The sequence below is a fragment of the Mycetomoellerius zeteki genome, unplaced genomic scaffold, assembly GCF_001594055.1.
Source record: "Mycetomoellerius zeteki isolate Tzet28-1 unplaced genomic scaffold, Tzet1.0 scaffold138, whole genome shotgun sequence".
In the NCBI taxonomy this organism is placed as follows: Eukaryota; Metazoa; Arthropoda; class Insecta; order Hymenoptera; family Formicidae; genus Mycetomoellerius; species Mycetomoellerius zeteki.
In genome coordinates this window covers 349,332-365,884 of record NW_017256319.1, presented here as the reverse complement: position 1 = coordinate 365,884, position 16,553 = coordinate 349,332, and the positions used below count along the sequence as shown (strand labels likewise).

The 16,553-nt window shown below is 30.9% G+C and overlaps 1 protein-coding gene across 3 annotated transcripts; it reads right to left on the bottom strand.

Annotated features, from left to right (window-relative positions):
- Nucleotides 1–305: 305 nt before the first annotated feature.
- On the bottom strand, nt 306–8,413 carry VhaSFD (V-type proton ATPase subunit VhaSFD). 3 transcript variants are annotated; one of them, XM_018462287.1, is made up of 10 exons: nt 8,211–8,413; nt 7,929–8,010; nt 7,572–7,761; nt 6,788–7,006; nt 2,900–3,004; nt 1,590–1,795; nt 1,419–1,503; nt 930–1,336; nt 735–848; nt 306–568 (listed from the first exon to the last, which is right to left on the bottom strand). In XM_018462287.1, exons 1-10 carry the CDS (start codon nt 8,269–8,271, stop codon nt 475–477), a joined length of 1,563 nt encoding a protein of 520 aa, XP_018317789.1. In that variant the 5' UTR covers nt 8,272–8,413; the 3' UTR covers nt 306–474. The 3 variants fall into 3 exon arrangements, with proteins under 3 accessions (XP_018317789.1, XP_018317790.1, XP_018317791.1); XM_018462288.1 differs by having other exon boundaries at nt 2,900–2,989; XM_018462289.1 differs by lacking the exon at nt 2,900–3,004 and having other exon boundaries at nt 8,211–8,411.
- Between the last annotated feature and the right edge of the window lie 8,140 nt (nt 8,414–16,553).

Sequence of the window (16,553 nt, the reverse complement as noted above, 5' to 3'; positions counted from 1 at the left end):
TATTTCGGCGCGCAGTTTGTAAGACTACAAATATGGTATATATGCAAGTTCATATATAGTATATTTAGTGATTCAAAATTGAATTATTTAAGCATTTAAAGATCTAGCTTCGATCGATATAGGGTTTTAGTTTATTCGATTTATATTATGTCAAATCAATGCGTTTTTTTATCAAAAAATCCGTAGTCATACTTGTACACCTAATATTTATTTCATATTCCCGATGTAAAATATCTATATATACACAATTCGATTAATAGTTTATGTTACAAAAATTAACTTGCACAAAGAAGAGGTGGACTTAGCTATATATCTTCTCTTTTTTTTTTACAATAATACAGAATGGAAGGGAATGTATATATCTTGAATTTTATGTAATTTATAATAAACGGATGATAAATTATATCACGCGAGCTATATAATACTCTTGAAACTTTCTCGAAATCAGAAAATTTGTGCAAGTTGCATGAATATTCAAGCTTTCGCTGGCACTTGTACTCCAGATTTGTTGTTAGGTGCTCCAGATGCACCTGTTTGTTCTTTCTCTAATTGCTTTCCAAGATACTCCCTAGAAAATAAACACAAATTTGAGAAATATCTACAAAATTATAATTAAATTTAAAAACATATAGACCATGTTCCGATATATATTACTAGTATTGAAAACAATTGTTTTAAGATATATACATGAAATAATAAAAAATGAGTAAAATTTTTTAAATTCTGTAACTTACCAATTATGTACCATAAGTTTTTGTACTGCAAGAAGAGCCTCGTATCTAACATTAGGATCTTCGTGTCCAAGAAGTTGCATTACGCGCTGTTTTCCACCAAGTTGTTCAATTATGCTAAAATAAACGAAACAATATTTTAACAAATTGCAACTGTAGATAGAATTTAATACGGTATTTCTATAAGAGTTAACATACTGCTTGCCACGTGGATAATGGCGCACGTATTCGCCGATGTCGAAACTAGCCACGCTGAGAACAAGCGGGTCTTTACTAGTTTCTAATAGGTGAACCAGAATCCGTAAGAGTTCGTAATTCTTTTCGTTAAGACGACTAGCGTTCTCGCGCCAGAATTTGCCCGATTTGTGAACAGGAGACCATTCTAAACGACCAGATTTCACTTCCGTCGAATATTCATCGAATGAACTTAGATCCTGCACGGATGCTTGCAATTTGTCATTGAGGAACTCTATATCATCAGTGATATCCTCGTCATCGAACTTTCGTTGGCATAATATCGAAAGCTGTTTCAACACCTTGCATTGTACCATAGCGATGCAATGTTCCTTAGCCACTTGTCCATCTTCTACTTTCTCAATCAAATTCTGTTAATATAAAAAAAATACCAACTGTGAGATATATAATTAAAATTAACTATTTTTTTTACTCTATAACATTCCAACTTACCCTGAACACTGCAAGTATAATACGTGTTACTTTTTCTTTGACTGAGTCGCTAAGTATATCAGCAAGAATAGGTATGACATTGAATCTGCGATGCATCACGTAAGACAATATTGTAATAATATTGAATATGATCTATTTTAGAAAACTGGAAATAAAGGATATGCTACTCACTTGTTCATCTTTTCTGCCAAGAGAGGATTGAAAGTAAGTACCCACAAACAGAAAATAAGCTGATATTGTACTTGGAAGTTTACTCTGCCAGACAGAACGCTGAGAAGAGTCGAAATTCCATCGACAGACACGAATGCAAAGCGATATTCGTCTATACGAAGCATCATTTGTAGACATCGTGCCACTGATTGAATGTACTCATTGTTCTAAATAAAATAAAGTAAAAATAATATATATTTTGGCTGTGTTCCAAAATTGACTACCAGTACTGAAAATCTATAGTGCACGTAACGTAAACTGTAGCATTTTCAGTGCTGGCAGTAAATTTGGAACACAGCCATTGTATATACATTAATAATCACAGGCAGACATGAATTTTGACTCAGAAACGGCAGTATGTAATCCCGAAGGGTTTTTTGGCATGCTAAAACTAAACCCGTAGCCAAAATTGCTCCATCACATCAGGTTAATGAGATATTTTAATCTAAAAATGCCCGATTACGTACTGCCGTTTCTGGGTAAAAAGTTTTTTTTTGTAGGCCTGTGTAATATATGTATACTCTATATATAGGTTTTTTTTTTTACAAAAATATGAAGAAACAAAGACAGTGAATGTTCCTTTAATTTAAAAGATAAGCGTTTAATAAATGTTGTTACATGCAAAAGTACGATGGTAAAATAATTTGATTTTAAAGAAAGGAAGAAAGATTTAACATTTATTGAGAAAAAAAGTAGATTTTGTAAGTTTCAAAATTAGTTTAAGGAAAATTCGCATTTGTAAACGTAACATTCACATAAAATAAGACTCTTGTAAAGCACAAATCATGCATATCTGTAATTTCAAACTTTGTTCCAATATTGGCTGCGTTCAACAGAGAAAGCAGCTTTGCAACTCTTGTAAAATTCTTCAATACGATTGGTTCTTGCTTTTGGTTCCTTATAGATCTAAATGTATAAATTAATCATATTGAAGAACTTTACAACAGTTGCAAAGTTGTTTTCTCTGATGAACGCAACTATTATGAAACTTTCATCAACCCTAAATGTAAGAGATTCGTAAGAGATATTTTTGTACGCGAAACATCATTAAATGCTCCGATGAATTATTAGTGGCTCATTTATTGGCAGAACGTGATTTAAAAAAACGTACTTCACAATTCGTTTAGAATAATAAATATGCGAGATATTAAACATTTCAACGAATATTAGTGGCCCACTTGTTGGCAGAATGTAATTTAAAAAACATACTTCATGTCAATTCGTTTAGAGTAATAAATAATACTATTGTGATTAGTCGTTAAAAAACCAACCGGGTTGAACAATTCGTGCAGTTCATTGGCCTCCTTGGCCTGCTCCACAGCAGTATCTTGTTCTAGTCCCGCATGCAATTCTGTATGATCCTGAAGAGCATCGAACTAAAATCCCATCTCTCATTTCATTTTATTTATTACAAATTCTACTGTAATTTAAAATGCTCATATTTGAAGCTCGAACATGGGAAGCAAAGTATCTAGTTGTCAGTCGCAGGACAATTTATCGTTCTATTTGGTTAGTTATATTTAATTTGCGACAATTATCAATTTTCCACACAGACTTTTATCACGTAAATACTAATAATCTCCGAATTGCCACAATCCATCGGATTAGTATGTTATAAAGGAGATATTTAATTAATTTCATAAAATAACAACATCATAAATAATGTATATCAATTAAATTATATAAAGTATATAAAATTTTAAATCAGTGTTAGTATCGTAAAAGGAGTATTAAATTCTTAAGTTGCTAAATATTATTTTCATTAAATATAAATGTGAAAGAGATGCATGATTATTTTTAAAGAAACCGTGTCAAGTGTAAGAGATATCTCAATTATTAAATACACATATTGCATGCAGTTAAAAAGGTTTTTAATTATGCCAAGGCAGAACAATAATAGATAAAGCAACTAGCATTGCATTAGTCCTTAAACATAGACTATTTGACTTTGTAAAACAAATATGCATTTTTTGAATGGTAAAATTTCCCTTTACACACAGTCAGCCCCAAATGATCTCCAACTGACCTTGAGCTTGAGTTTGACTCTCAAGGAGGTCGAGGTCACTGACCTTGAGCTTGACCTTGATACCTCCACTTAACGCTCGCAACGCTCGTGAGCATCGTTTATTCTTGTTTAACATTTGATAAATGACAAGGATGAAATGATTCCACGAGCGTTGTGAACATTAAGTGGAACGCACCCATAGACGCCATACGTGTTTATAGAAAAGCGACAATCATTATTGAAATTTTTCGACTGTCGAAATTATTGTGCGACAATAGTTTTACTCAAATGAAGATAAATAATTCATAATATTACTTGATATTCTATATCAAGATAACTAATTTGCTACTCTAAACTGTCGTACACCGGCGAATGAAACTCAAGGGAAAATACTGCAATATGTACCTTGTGTCCGAAAATTACATACTATTCATAAAAATTATGTTCATAACTTTTTAATGAGTAACGAGCGACGGAAAAGGTCAGTGGCCTTGACCTTCTTGAGGGTCAAGGTCAAAGTCAGTAAAGGGAAAGTTTTACCCTATATATTTAAATTATATTTTAAATAATATCTATATTTAAATATTATAAATATAGAATATATAGGGCATTCCATGCCAAATCGAACGGCCTTCGTCACTGACCCCTGCCGATTTTTTTACTAATTTTTTAATATATTCCTCATATTAAAATATATAGTCAGTTATTTTTTTAGATTTTTATCTCCATTTCCTAGATATGAATTTTTTAATATTGGCAATTAATTTTATTTCGTCTTGAAATTCTCTATTAGGAAAAAAATATGAAAAAAATTTCAAGTTTTTGTTTCTACTCGAAAAATCTGATTGAAATAAACAAAGTCGATTTTCGTCAAGATCATTTCTAATTTTTATAAAAAAATTCTCCAATATTCTTAGTAGAAATATAAAGAATTTAGGCTATATTTGATAATGGTCAAAATTTTCGTTCCATTTTTTTGATTTTTCAAAATTACATCTATTATTTAATGTTAGTAGATTTTTAACCTACCGATGAGTTACATAAATCATGTTATTTCGATATAACGATACTAGAAAATATATTTTTAATTTTACAATTATTTAGAGAATAAGGATTTATAAGAACATTATTTGAATAAAATTTTTTATTCAAATAATGTTCTTTTAGAATATGTGAAGAAAATTAATAAAAATCATTTTTACATAAAGATTTTATATAAAGATCATTTCCATAACGGATTATTTTTATTTTTCAGTTTTTTCTTACTTTTGTTCTATAATTCAAAGAGATTTGAAAATTTTTTTTACAATAAACGTACCATTTTTTTTAAGGAATAATACTAAGAATTTTTTGAATCTCAGTTTTTTTTTAATTTGCTCGAAATTGAGTGAGCTAAAAGCCCATTTTGTGTAAATTTTAATGTTGTTTTGAAGTAAAAATTATCAATAAGATGAGCAGAAAAAAATTCAAAATTATACGATAACGAATATTGGATCGGCAATTTTTAATTTGGACGGTAATCAAAATTTATGCAAAATGGACTCAATTGCGAGCAAATTAAAAAAAATTTTTTAATTGGTTAAGAATTAGAGCGTCGGCCAAATTTTATCCACAAAGATGTTTTTCCGCCTACCTGTGCCCCGGTGGCATAGATTAAAATTGTTCAAGAAATCTGAAGAAAATTTGGTATTTTTTTGAGATATTAAACCACTTTAGGAGGTGTTTCGATTAAATTTCAAAAATTGTTAAAATAACCACCTTAATATACAGGATGTCCCATTTTAAATAATGCATTAAGATTTATCGAAAACTATGGTAGATACGGAAAAATGTTTCAAACAAAAGCTGTATGGTCCGGAGGGGGACATAAAAAGGTATCATTAATTTGACCTTGGGTGGCGCCGTTAAGGTCAGGTTAAGGTCATATCGATTTTTTAAAGTGAAACACCATATTTTTGATGCCAGAATTTAATAGCTGGTGTCAAGAGCTTTTCAAAACACTATAATAAAGTTATTTTTCATTAAGTATTGTACTTTTCGAGTTATAAGGCTTGAAAGTTACAGTACCACATTAGCATTACGCAAGGTGTCCGATCGACGGCTAAAATCTCTTGAATGTTAATCAGGATCATGTTCTGGATAAAATTTGTCAAGATCAAAGTCATTGGAGGTTGTACCTCTTATTTTCAGTTTTACGTAAAAATGAATTCTTATATTAGTGCATTACTGTAACTTTCAAGCCTTATAACTCGAAAAGTGCTTAATGAAAAATGACTTTATTATAATGTTCTGGAAAGTTCTCGACACCAGCTATTAGATTCTAGAATAAAAAGTAGGGTATTTCATTAAAAAAAAAAAATCGATATGACCTTGACCTGACATTGGAAACGCCACCTAAGGTCAAACTGATAAGATCAGTAAATAGATCTTTTTAAACCCTGCAACTTTCATTTGAAATATTTTTCCAATAAACCAATACTTTCTGAGATAATTAGCCGTTCCGGGACTTTTAACATGCACTGTATATGTATGTATATACATTAATAAATTTTTAAGCTTTATTCCTTTACTAAGAGAAAAAATTCTGACTTCTCTTCAGAATATTTACCATAAAAATCTATATGCATATAGCATTTTTTATTGGCAGAATTAATGCGCACTCAGTGCACTTTAATGCCATTGTACACAAATCGATGTAAAGATGCATATATGTTTAATAAAAATATAGAAACGAGTTAAAAACCGCGAAATCCTCAATACATTTTATTTTTACATTTAGAAAGTAGTGTATAACAGCTTTAATGTGCACTAAGTTCTGTCAATAAAAAACGCTATATTTTATTAGTACCAAGAAAAAAGTAACGAAAAAGTAACGACTCGTTACATTTTGAGTGACGGTATCGTAAACGAGTTATTTTTGTAAATCAATAACGAGTAACGATAAAAAGTTACTTTTTAGGAAAAAGAACGGAAACAGTAATGAGTTATTTTTATGAGGTAATGTTGCCAACCTGATATTTGGTTAAAGTGATTACTACAAACTACTAATATCCTGAAACAAAACTATTTATAAAATAAGTGATTCATCTTATTACAGCGGTAGTTTCAATTTCTTGACTTGTGCAACATGCATATAATACTCTGTTAAACTTACGCTAAGTTTCAATTGATCCTTAAGCCATGTTAAATAAAACTGAAGATCAGTTTTCTCCATGAGATCGTGACTCCAGCAAGCCAACTTGGCTATAATACGCGATGTCATATTCATTATAAAGCCATCTTGCCTGTTCAACAGATTGAGGAATGGCCCCCAAACAGATTCTCGTTTGCGCGTGGAGTGTTCGCGGAAGATTTCCACACGACTGCGATCTTCCTATAAATATAACAACTTCTGTTAATAAATCGAATATCTTTTGAAAATATCAAAATGATATGTTAACAAAAATAAAGTTTTATATAATCTACTAAGTAAAACAATCAGGATTGGCATTATTTTACCCACTCCCAAAAAACCCGGGTTTTTTGGGGTTTTATTGGAACTGTAGGAAAATAAATTTTTTAATCGGAAACAAATCAAAGATATGTATTAATAAATATTTAATGAATATATGTATACTGAACAAACTGGACTAATGATTTAATATTTGAGTATTTCTTTGTTTAACATTCAAATAAATGTTAATGTATAATTCATCATTAATTTTTTACAAAATATTATTCTCATATAATTAATTTTATTTGAATATGTAATTAAATAATAATAAATACAATGTAAATATTAAATAAAAAATATATCAATAAATTAAAAAAAAACACAAAAATAAAAAATCAATAAACTCTCAATAAAACTCCAATATATAATATATATATAGACTGGGTTTTTTTTTAAAAACATCCAGGTTTTTCTCTAGTCCTGAAAACAATAATTGTATAGCTACCTGTAACATATCATCAATCATTGTGAGAATATATTGAATCGTCTGATCTTTTGAAACATGACCGAGCAAATTGAGGAACGTTTTAGCTGCCTGATGTGGATTCTCCTTCAGCTTATTCTCCCTTGTTTTAGCATCGCTCGAATCAAAAGCCGCTATAAAATCGTAGTCTTCTTTCGAGATCATTTGTGATCTGTAAACATCAAATGTTCAAACATTTCTTGCATGGATAATTCTGTATGCAGTTTGCTAGTACCCTCAAATTTAAATATTATCAAGTTATGATCAGAGTATATCCCAAAATTCTTAAATTGGTCTTGTCACATAATTTAACGCATATATTCATATATAACTACTTACTGAAAATACGATTGCCAATTAATTCGTTGATTCCTAATATCGGCAGCCTGCTGCTGGAGCACACTCGTAGCTGCCAGCATATCTATAAAATCACACAAATCATTACTTAAATGTTAAATATAAAATATAAGAGATAGTAAAATAAACTTCGAATAAATAAGATATAAGTAAGCGTGTATAATTAGGATGATACAATTGTTAAATAGCTATAAAAATAAATCGCATCACTGGGAGGGGCACTGTCACACGGACAATTCTTCTTTACGTGGCGAACATAATTACCGATCTTTTCGTCTGGCAATGCCGGAATCATCTGTTTGATACTGTTCGCACGGTCCACCATTACTGTTGATATTCCACGTCGATTCAAAAAATAATCTCGCTTCGAAAAGCTCGGTACTTAATCCTTCTCGTTCTTCTTGTCTTCTTCAGCTCTTCAGCTGTTCGATCACAAGACCACGCGAATACCAACTTGACGTAACAGAAATTGATCGCGTTCAGCAGAGACGTTTTTTCGTTATACAACCTAAAGTCACTAGATCTATAAAGTACCGCATACTCCATTTTGTCGCAAAACGCGGCCATTTCGAATTTAAGCATTTGTATATACGTACTTTATTTAGGAAAATGAAGCCGTCAAGTATGTAAATCAATGTTTTTTAATTGTAATTAGTTTATTTATGAACAAAAGAATATGTATGAATGTTTAATTTATGTGTTCTTTAGTTTAATACGGGTTTATTTGTGTAGAAGTTTAATGCATGAAAGTGCACAAAGGTACATGTAAGTACAGTTTAAAAGATGAACCACCCAATCACCAGTACTTGGAATCATGTACTATGTGCACTTCGGTCATTATGATGCAACATTTCTGAAATCAATTGCGCTACTTTAGAAATCTAGTGACTTTAATACAACCAGTAGAGTCCTATATTAGGATGCGGTTACATTAGATCTGTTCGTGTTACTTGCACTTTTGGCACTCGGCATCTTCGCTTCCTCTCTTTTCAAGGTCAAATATATATCTATCCCATTTTAAGTGCAAATATTTGGGGATTTCATGCAACGCGAACAGATCTATTTTCTCCACTTAACGCGTTTCGCATAACCAATCAGAGGCGTTCCGCGCTTTCTGTTACGCCTTTTAAATGTCACATGGAAACATAATTCGCATAAAAAATATCCGCGTAACCAATCAACTGTAACATTCAGCATTTCTGTTCGAATGTTATAACAGAATAGAAAAATATCATTGGTTAAACGCTATACGCTACTGCCGTTTTATGTGCATTAAGGACATTTAATTCCGCGTAACATAAACCGCGGAATGCCTCTGATGTTATTGTTTCGTAAGTTGAGTAACTTAAAAGGAAATAATGAATTCGGAATTATTATCTATTATTGCTTTACAAAAGCAAAGAATAAATAAAACAGATAGATAATGTCATTCATAAAATTAAAGAATAAATTAATTACTTTTTTTTACTGTGCAAAGAAAATGAGCGAAATTATAAAACCAAAATATTGGTTTCATTCGATTTTTTCAAGCGAAAAGTGAAGCTTATAGAAATCTAAGAAATTATACAATTATTTCTTAGATTTCTATTATATTTTCTATAGGGAAAACAAATTAATTCCAATTCCAGTTCCATAAATATGTGCCCTGAATAAATGTACACTCACCTAATGTCTCGTTGAAAGTCTGTTTTAAGAAACTTGTATATAAACTGCAGCTTGAGGGTGCACTTTATTTTTGTAATTTTTATAATATATTCCCGGGAAAAAATGAAGAAGATTTCACTATATATATGTAGATCTCATTAGATCTAAAAAAGAAATCTTAAGAGATCTTCATTTTGACCTGATCAAGTAGATCGATGTAGATATACCTTGATCTATTTATATCCTAATATATAAACATTTATCTCATTAGATATAATATATTTTTAAACTTTAAAATGCGTGGTTGAAAACCTCTGAGATTTTTTTTCGTCAAGATATTTAATTTTTCGTAAAATGCGACAAAATTGCAATTGTGCCTTACTGCCTTATATCTTTGGCCAAGATTGTAGATCTATTTTGATATTATATTATATCTCTGTAGATCTCTTCTACGTGTCTCCAGATAAGGTGGAAATGCGCGCGAGTAAAGAGGAAGTAGGAGAAATGATTCAACGAGAAACATCGCACGATTTATAAAATCTCTTTGTTTTTTTATTGATGCTTTGACAACATGAGCTGAGACACACACATTTGCTCATAGTTCATATGTGAATTTAACCACTGCGTATTCAAACGTATACGTACACAATCCATTAAATAATCGTGCCGCGCCGACCGATGTGCGCCATCGTATCAGTTCAACATCTCGGGCTTATGTAAATCACACACGTATAAAATGTCGATGCGAATCGGTCGTTCGTAAACGGCACGCGGTCCGCAATTTTCTGTCGAATCGCAGAGCCGGTGGGGTATGCACTAACCGAACACCCTCGAAATAAATCATACGGAGTCGTATCACGCCATATACGGGCCGCGTCGAGAAATGTCGACGTTCACGCGCGATAACGCACTTCGGCACACGCTGATTGATAAGGTATCGATTTGGTCGTGCAATCGTTACACTTTGACATATCGCACGAACAATAACAATCGTTCTACAGGAGAAAAATTGTTCTATTAATCCTGGACACAGATCCTTGGCTCAGAATCAAGTTTTGCTTACGGCCAAGTCGCGCGCGCGCGCGCGCGCGCGTGTGTGTGTGTGTGTGTGTACAGGGTGGCCCATGTAAAGTGTTACAAGTTATTATCTCTGAAAGTGTGTGTCAAATGACTTTATATGTTCAGACAAAAGTTTTATGACTTTGAGGAGAGCATAAGATGGTACCATTTGTTTGACCTTGGATAGCGTTGTCAAAGTGAGAACAACACCACTTTGAATTTTTTAAATAGAACCCCCCATTTTTTATTACATATTCTTGTAGCTTATCTTGAGAGCTTTCCAGAACACTGTAATTAAATTCATTTTCATTAAGTACTTTTCGAGTTATGAGGCTTGAAAGTTTACGTAAAAATGAATTTTTAGTGCAAAAATGAAAGAATAATCTCCAATGATTTTGATCTTGACAAATGTTATCCAGAATATAATCCTGAACAACATTTAAGAGGTTTTAACCGTTGGTCGGACAACTTGCATAATGCCGGCTGTACTGTAACTTTCGAGTCTTATAACTCGAATAATACTTAATGAAAAAATATTTTACTATAGTGTTTTGAAAAGCTCTCGAGGTAAGCTACAAGAATATGTAATAAAAAAATGGGGGGGTTCCATTTAAAAAATTCAAAGTAGCCTTGCTCTCACTTTGACAACGCTACCCAAGGTCAAACAAATGGTATCATCTTATGCTCTCCTCAAAGTTATAAAACTTTTATCTGAACATATTAGTCATTTGACACACACTTTCAGAGATAATAGTTTGTAACACTTTACATGGGTCACCCTGTATGTATATATATATATGTGATTATTTTAATCATTATTCTATTATTCTTAATAATAACGAATGTGCAGAGAAGTGATATAAAGATAAAAAAAGTATCTATATGTGCCATTTCCAAATAGACATTTTCCAAAGTTATATATTTGATTTTTTGGAAATTCAATTCTGTATCACTATGCGGCTTAAATATCAACATTTTTTTAAATTCTGGCATAGTCGTTCAAATATTTTCGTTTTTATATTTGAAAAATCTTATATTATTTGTTTCATCATTATTTAATTGCTAATATCTTGCAAAAAATTGCAAGATAGATTTTCTTATTAACAATGAGCGTGTAAGCTTTCCCATATGACTAATTTAGTCGAAAAGAAATTTAATATTAATGAAGATGCTGTTATTTTATTTTCAAATAACTAAGTAATTTGATCCTAACTTTAGTTAATTAGTGATTATTTGCGTAAATAAAATAACAGCATTTTCCGTGAATAAGTGATTTCTGAGACACCAGAATTGCCGAAGGAATTTATCCTTGAAATAAGTTCATTATATTATCTGTCCAAGATTAATTTACAATGTTTTCAGAATTCGTGCGTGAGCGTCGACGTGCCCACGACAACACCGGAGAGGATTGAAGCGAGAAATCGCAAACGATCGCGAACGTAGCGTCTTTATTTTTATTGCCACGAGCGTCTCACGAACATTTAACGATGAAGATCTTACACATTGATCGTCTGAAACGAGGACGGGAGACTGTCGAGGACCAGCTTCGGTCGCCCGGCAAGTCTCATACATGCGCGTACACATGTATCGTTAAGTGCGCGCAAAATTTGCGCTGTCACAAATCTCCGAGGACATGTTTTGAAGGAGATTGTCGCAATATTGCGCGCTTGTCGATACGCGCGCACCCACACATGTATGTACATAGATATCCGAGGAGATCCATATGGGTCGTAAGAATAGGTCGACAGGATAGACTCTTCTAATAGACTTTGCAGACGGACATAATAGAAATAGTATAATATATATATAGCATCATATATTAATATAATATTCAGTAATAATATAATATCTATTATATATTAATATGCATTGATATTTTTTCCTTTTCAATATAGTGCTTCTTCCCGCTTTTCTCTTCTCTTTTTTTGTCTTGAGGTGTGATACCCAGCGATTTGCTTTAGGTTTAAATGGATTGATGTAAAAAGTACATATACGCGTCAGCCTTATTACACGTGCTTATCAAATATCATTCCGAGCCGCTAAAAAATCTCTCCCGTTTTGTGATCGCGCCTCAACCCTTTCGCTAAACCTTAGCAAGTAAGTGGTACATGTGTGTCCGAATTAGTATCAGCATATAAAATGAAAACGTGGTGAGATTTGAAATCTGTGAATTATAGTGCTTTGCACATCTTATATAAACAACAGATAAAAATTGCATTATTCATGTCTTATAGATAATTTGCGAAAAATTCGCATTGTTTTATCTTCATCTTTTTAGGAGATTTTAGAAATCACCTTAAATCTTTCGTTTTAACGTATGTTCTAAATACAAGTAAATTGTGCAAATTGTTATTTTGTGCAAACTGCGTAAATTTACAGAGCATAGAAATTTATTCATCATTCATTCTTGAATGTTTCCAATAAACGAAAGTGGCGAAAGGGTTGAAATTCGTAGAATTTCAGGTAAATTATTTTCGCGCAGGATTACATCGAGGGACGCAGGACAAGTTATTTTTACGAAAACGTGGAGAATCTTTACTTTTTATCAATTAATTTTGAATATATTTCTTTCCGCGAATTTCAGAGCTTCTTAATTTTCTATTTTGTTCATTATATATTTGATCTCCATATTCTCGTTTAAACAGCTCATCCTGTATTAGATTCAAAATGATAAGAAACAACTTCGATGTATAGGTGCTTGTACGGTGCTCGAATGCTCGAAATCAAATGCGAACGTCTGATTGTATTCATCGTTTTCTTTTGTAATGAAATTTACATACATAGGTATTAACTTTTGTCGGCTATGACGTTCTAAGAGTGAATTCGAGACTAATTTTTACGTGCCTGTTTTTTCTTTCTACAATATAAATACACCGACTCGAGTTAAACCTGAAAATTAAAAAAATTTGCACAGAAAAACGGCATCTCTTACATACATAGGCACAATACACGTAAATTTCTTATACAAGAGGTTTCATTTAATTTAAGGTCATCATTTAATTAAAGGAGTATCTCGATATTATTTAACTGTCTTATATTCTTTTTATATACTGCGAATAATTTATTTAACAGAAAAATGAAAATTAAAATATATAAATTGAATTAAATAAATAGGAAACTATATTTAAAACTAACAAATTATTTAAAATTAACAAAATATAAATTATTATAGTTTGCTTACATTTTCTAAATATCTTTCTCGCTTTTTAAATAATTTTTGACGGTTTTTGCACTAATATCAATTTATTAACATTTTAATTATTATTTTTTTATATATTCTTTATAAAAAATTATTAAAGGAATATATATAAATTTTATCCAAGAATATTGTTTTAAATATAATTGAAAATGTTTTCGCAGAAATATCACATTACGTTCATAAAAAGAATTAAAATTTGATAGAATAATAGTAACAATCTTTTTTTGTTTTTTTCAAAAAAATTTGATTCTGATTCTTTTCAATTATATGGGATCAGATTAGATTATCTGATAATCAAACAAAATTTGCACCATGCTTAATTATCGTTAGATAATCTCATCGATAAAAAAGACGTTTTAAAAGACATTAAAAAAGACGCCGTTTTTCTCATTCTAAGCTCTATTTCCAATCGACTTTGATTTACTTTTTTTAATGAAAAAACGTCACACATCTTTTATTAGCGATCATTAGTGGAATTTTTTAGAACATTTTAAATTGATTTTGTTACGCATTTTAAGATTCAGTTATCTCAACGCAATTACACTATGTTTTATTAATAAAGAAATAATATATAACTTTTTAGGCAGCAATAAACAATTAGTCCATATTATATTAAAATAATATGTACTATTTGCTCACTATATTTAGATATAGACATTTGTTACGTCAAATATTTAACATATATTGCTCTTGTGTGTATTTAAAATTATAAATATTTCTTAAAAGCTGTTAAAGATTTGTAGAACATTGAATGTATTGTAAATAAATCCGGATCAAGTTCTACAGGAAGGAAACAATTAAAAGTATTTGATTTATCGATCGATTCTCCATTCCTATAGAAATTGTTCCGATTTTCAAATGAAACTGTTGCAACTTATAAAGTGACAGTTTCTTGTTCCAACTCGATATAGCACATTTAAACATTAAAACAAAGTTCTGATCACATTCATTTTTTCATAAGGACTCTCATTCATACTTTATCGAAGGATCATCCGTTCTTATATATATAATGGATATGAAACTCTTTTCTTTTTTGATCTTTGAATGAAAAACGCACAATTAAAAGTTCGAAACGACAAGTGCAAAGTCAAGCGCTAATTAATTAAAGCTTTGGTCTACTATCGTATGTTGGTGTTAGGATCAGATTTGCTGTCGAATACTCGAATGCTCGAAAGGCAACCGCATAATTAATTATTCCACGCTTTGTATGATTAGAAAAAAAACTTTTGATATTTATAATTGAAGTATTTATCGAGTATTAAGTTAATTATAAGTATTTATAGAATATTTAATCTCAATCTGAGAAAACTCGATCGGATGTTTAATTACAAACGATATTTTTTTATTAATAATCACAATTTAATTTAATTCTAATTTGTATCTAATTGTTTTCAAAATTTTTGTACGCTAGATATAACTGATTGTTATTGTATGCTCTTGGAGTAATGGAATAATTATCGACCCGAATATTCGCAATTCAAGCATGCGGATACTCGAGAAATCCCATTTTGGAATAATTACCATATACAGCTGAAATATTATTATTGAATATTCGAATTATACGTTGCACACTTCGAGTAATTCCGACGATACTGAGTGGAATGCGTCCAGGAACCATATTTCCGAGTTGAATGCGTTGCAATTACAAAATCAGAACATACTTGGACTTCTCGAGAAATTCTCAGCGTCCTCATGGATTCCTGCGGGTTTACTCGCAAACGCGAAGAAACAGAGTACATATGCTGTACAAAACGATTTAACATACGAACACAAAAGCCCCAAGTCACTCAATGCATACTTACGCGAAATATTGTACATTGAATTACGCTAGAAAAGGTGCCTTTAATCCTCCCACGCGTTATACAGAGGATAGTTCATTTTAATTTTAACAGGTAAATATTTCCAAATAAAAGTTGTATGGTATCAAGGGGGACGTACAATGGTGACGTCTCCCTCTATACTATACAACTTTTATTTAGAACGTTTTTTTTAAATTTCATATTTTCAAAGGATTTGCCTGTTAAGATTAAAATAAATCACCCTATACCCATATTCCATGCATGAAAAAAAAATTTTAAATAAAAGAGTTGAACATATATTAAATCATGTACGATATAATTTGACTAAAATTTCTATTTAATATATTGAAATATTAAATTTCTTATTTCAATTAGTACATATAATAATAATAATAAATTATTTAAAAAAAATAAAATTATTTCACATTTGAAAGCGTAAATCTCCTCATTCAAAGGACTCTTTCCTTGCTAATTAAAACTGCTTTGATTTTTCTTCACATTTAAAACGTGAGAGGATTAATAAGAACGATAATTACTCTGCTAATTCTCGACGTACAATCAGTTAAATCGTATATTATTACATTTTCTACTACCGATTCTACCATCCATCTTTGATATATTATTATATTTAGTCCCGAAAATAACATCCGTACAAAATTGACTACAGCCGATTGCTTTTATGATGTGTGTGTTTGAGTAGGTCATTTTAAAATCATTTTCGTGCGATGACAAAGTTGAAATAGGATGTGTATATACGTATTGACCTGGGATTTTCCGACCGGTACTGCTAAATTGTTTATAGGATTGAGTGAAACGCTCTATGAAGATAAAAAAATATGCGACGATCTGCATAATAAAGATATCATTTGTTCTTTTTTTATACGTATATGTAAGTGTTGTTATCCT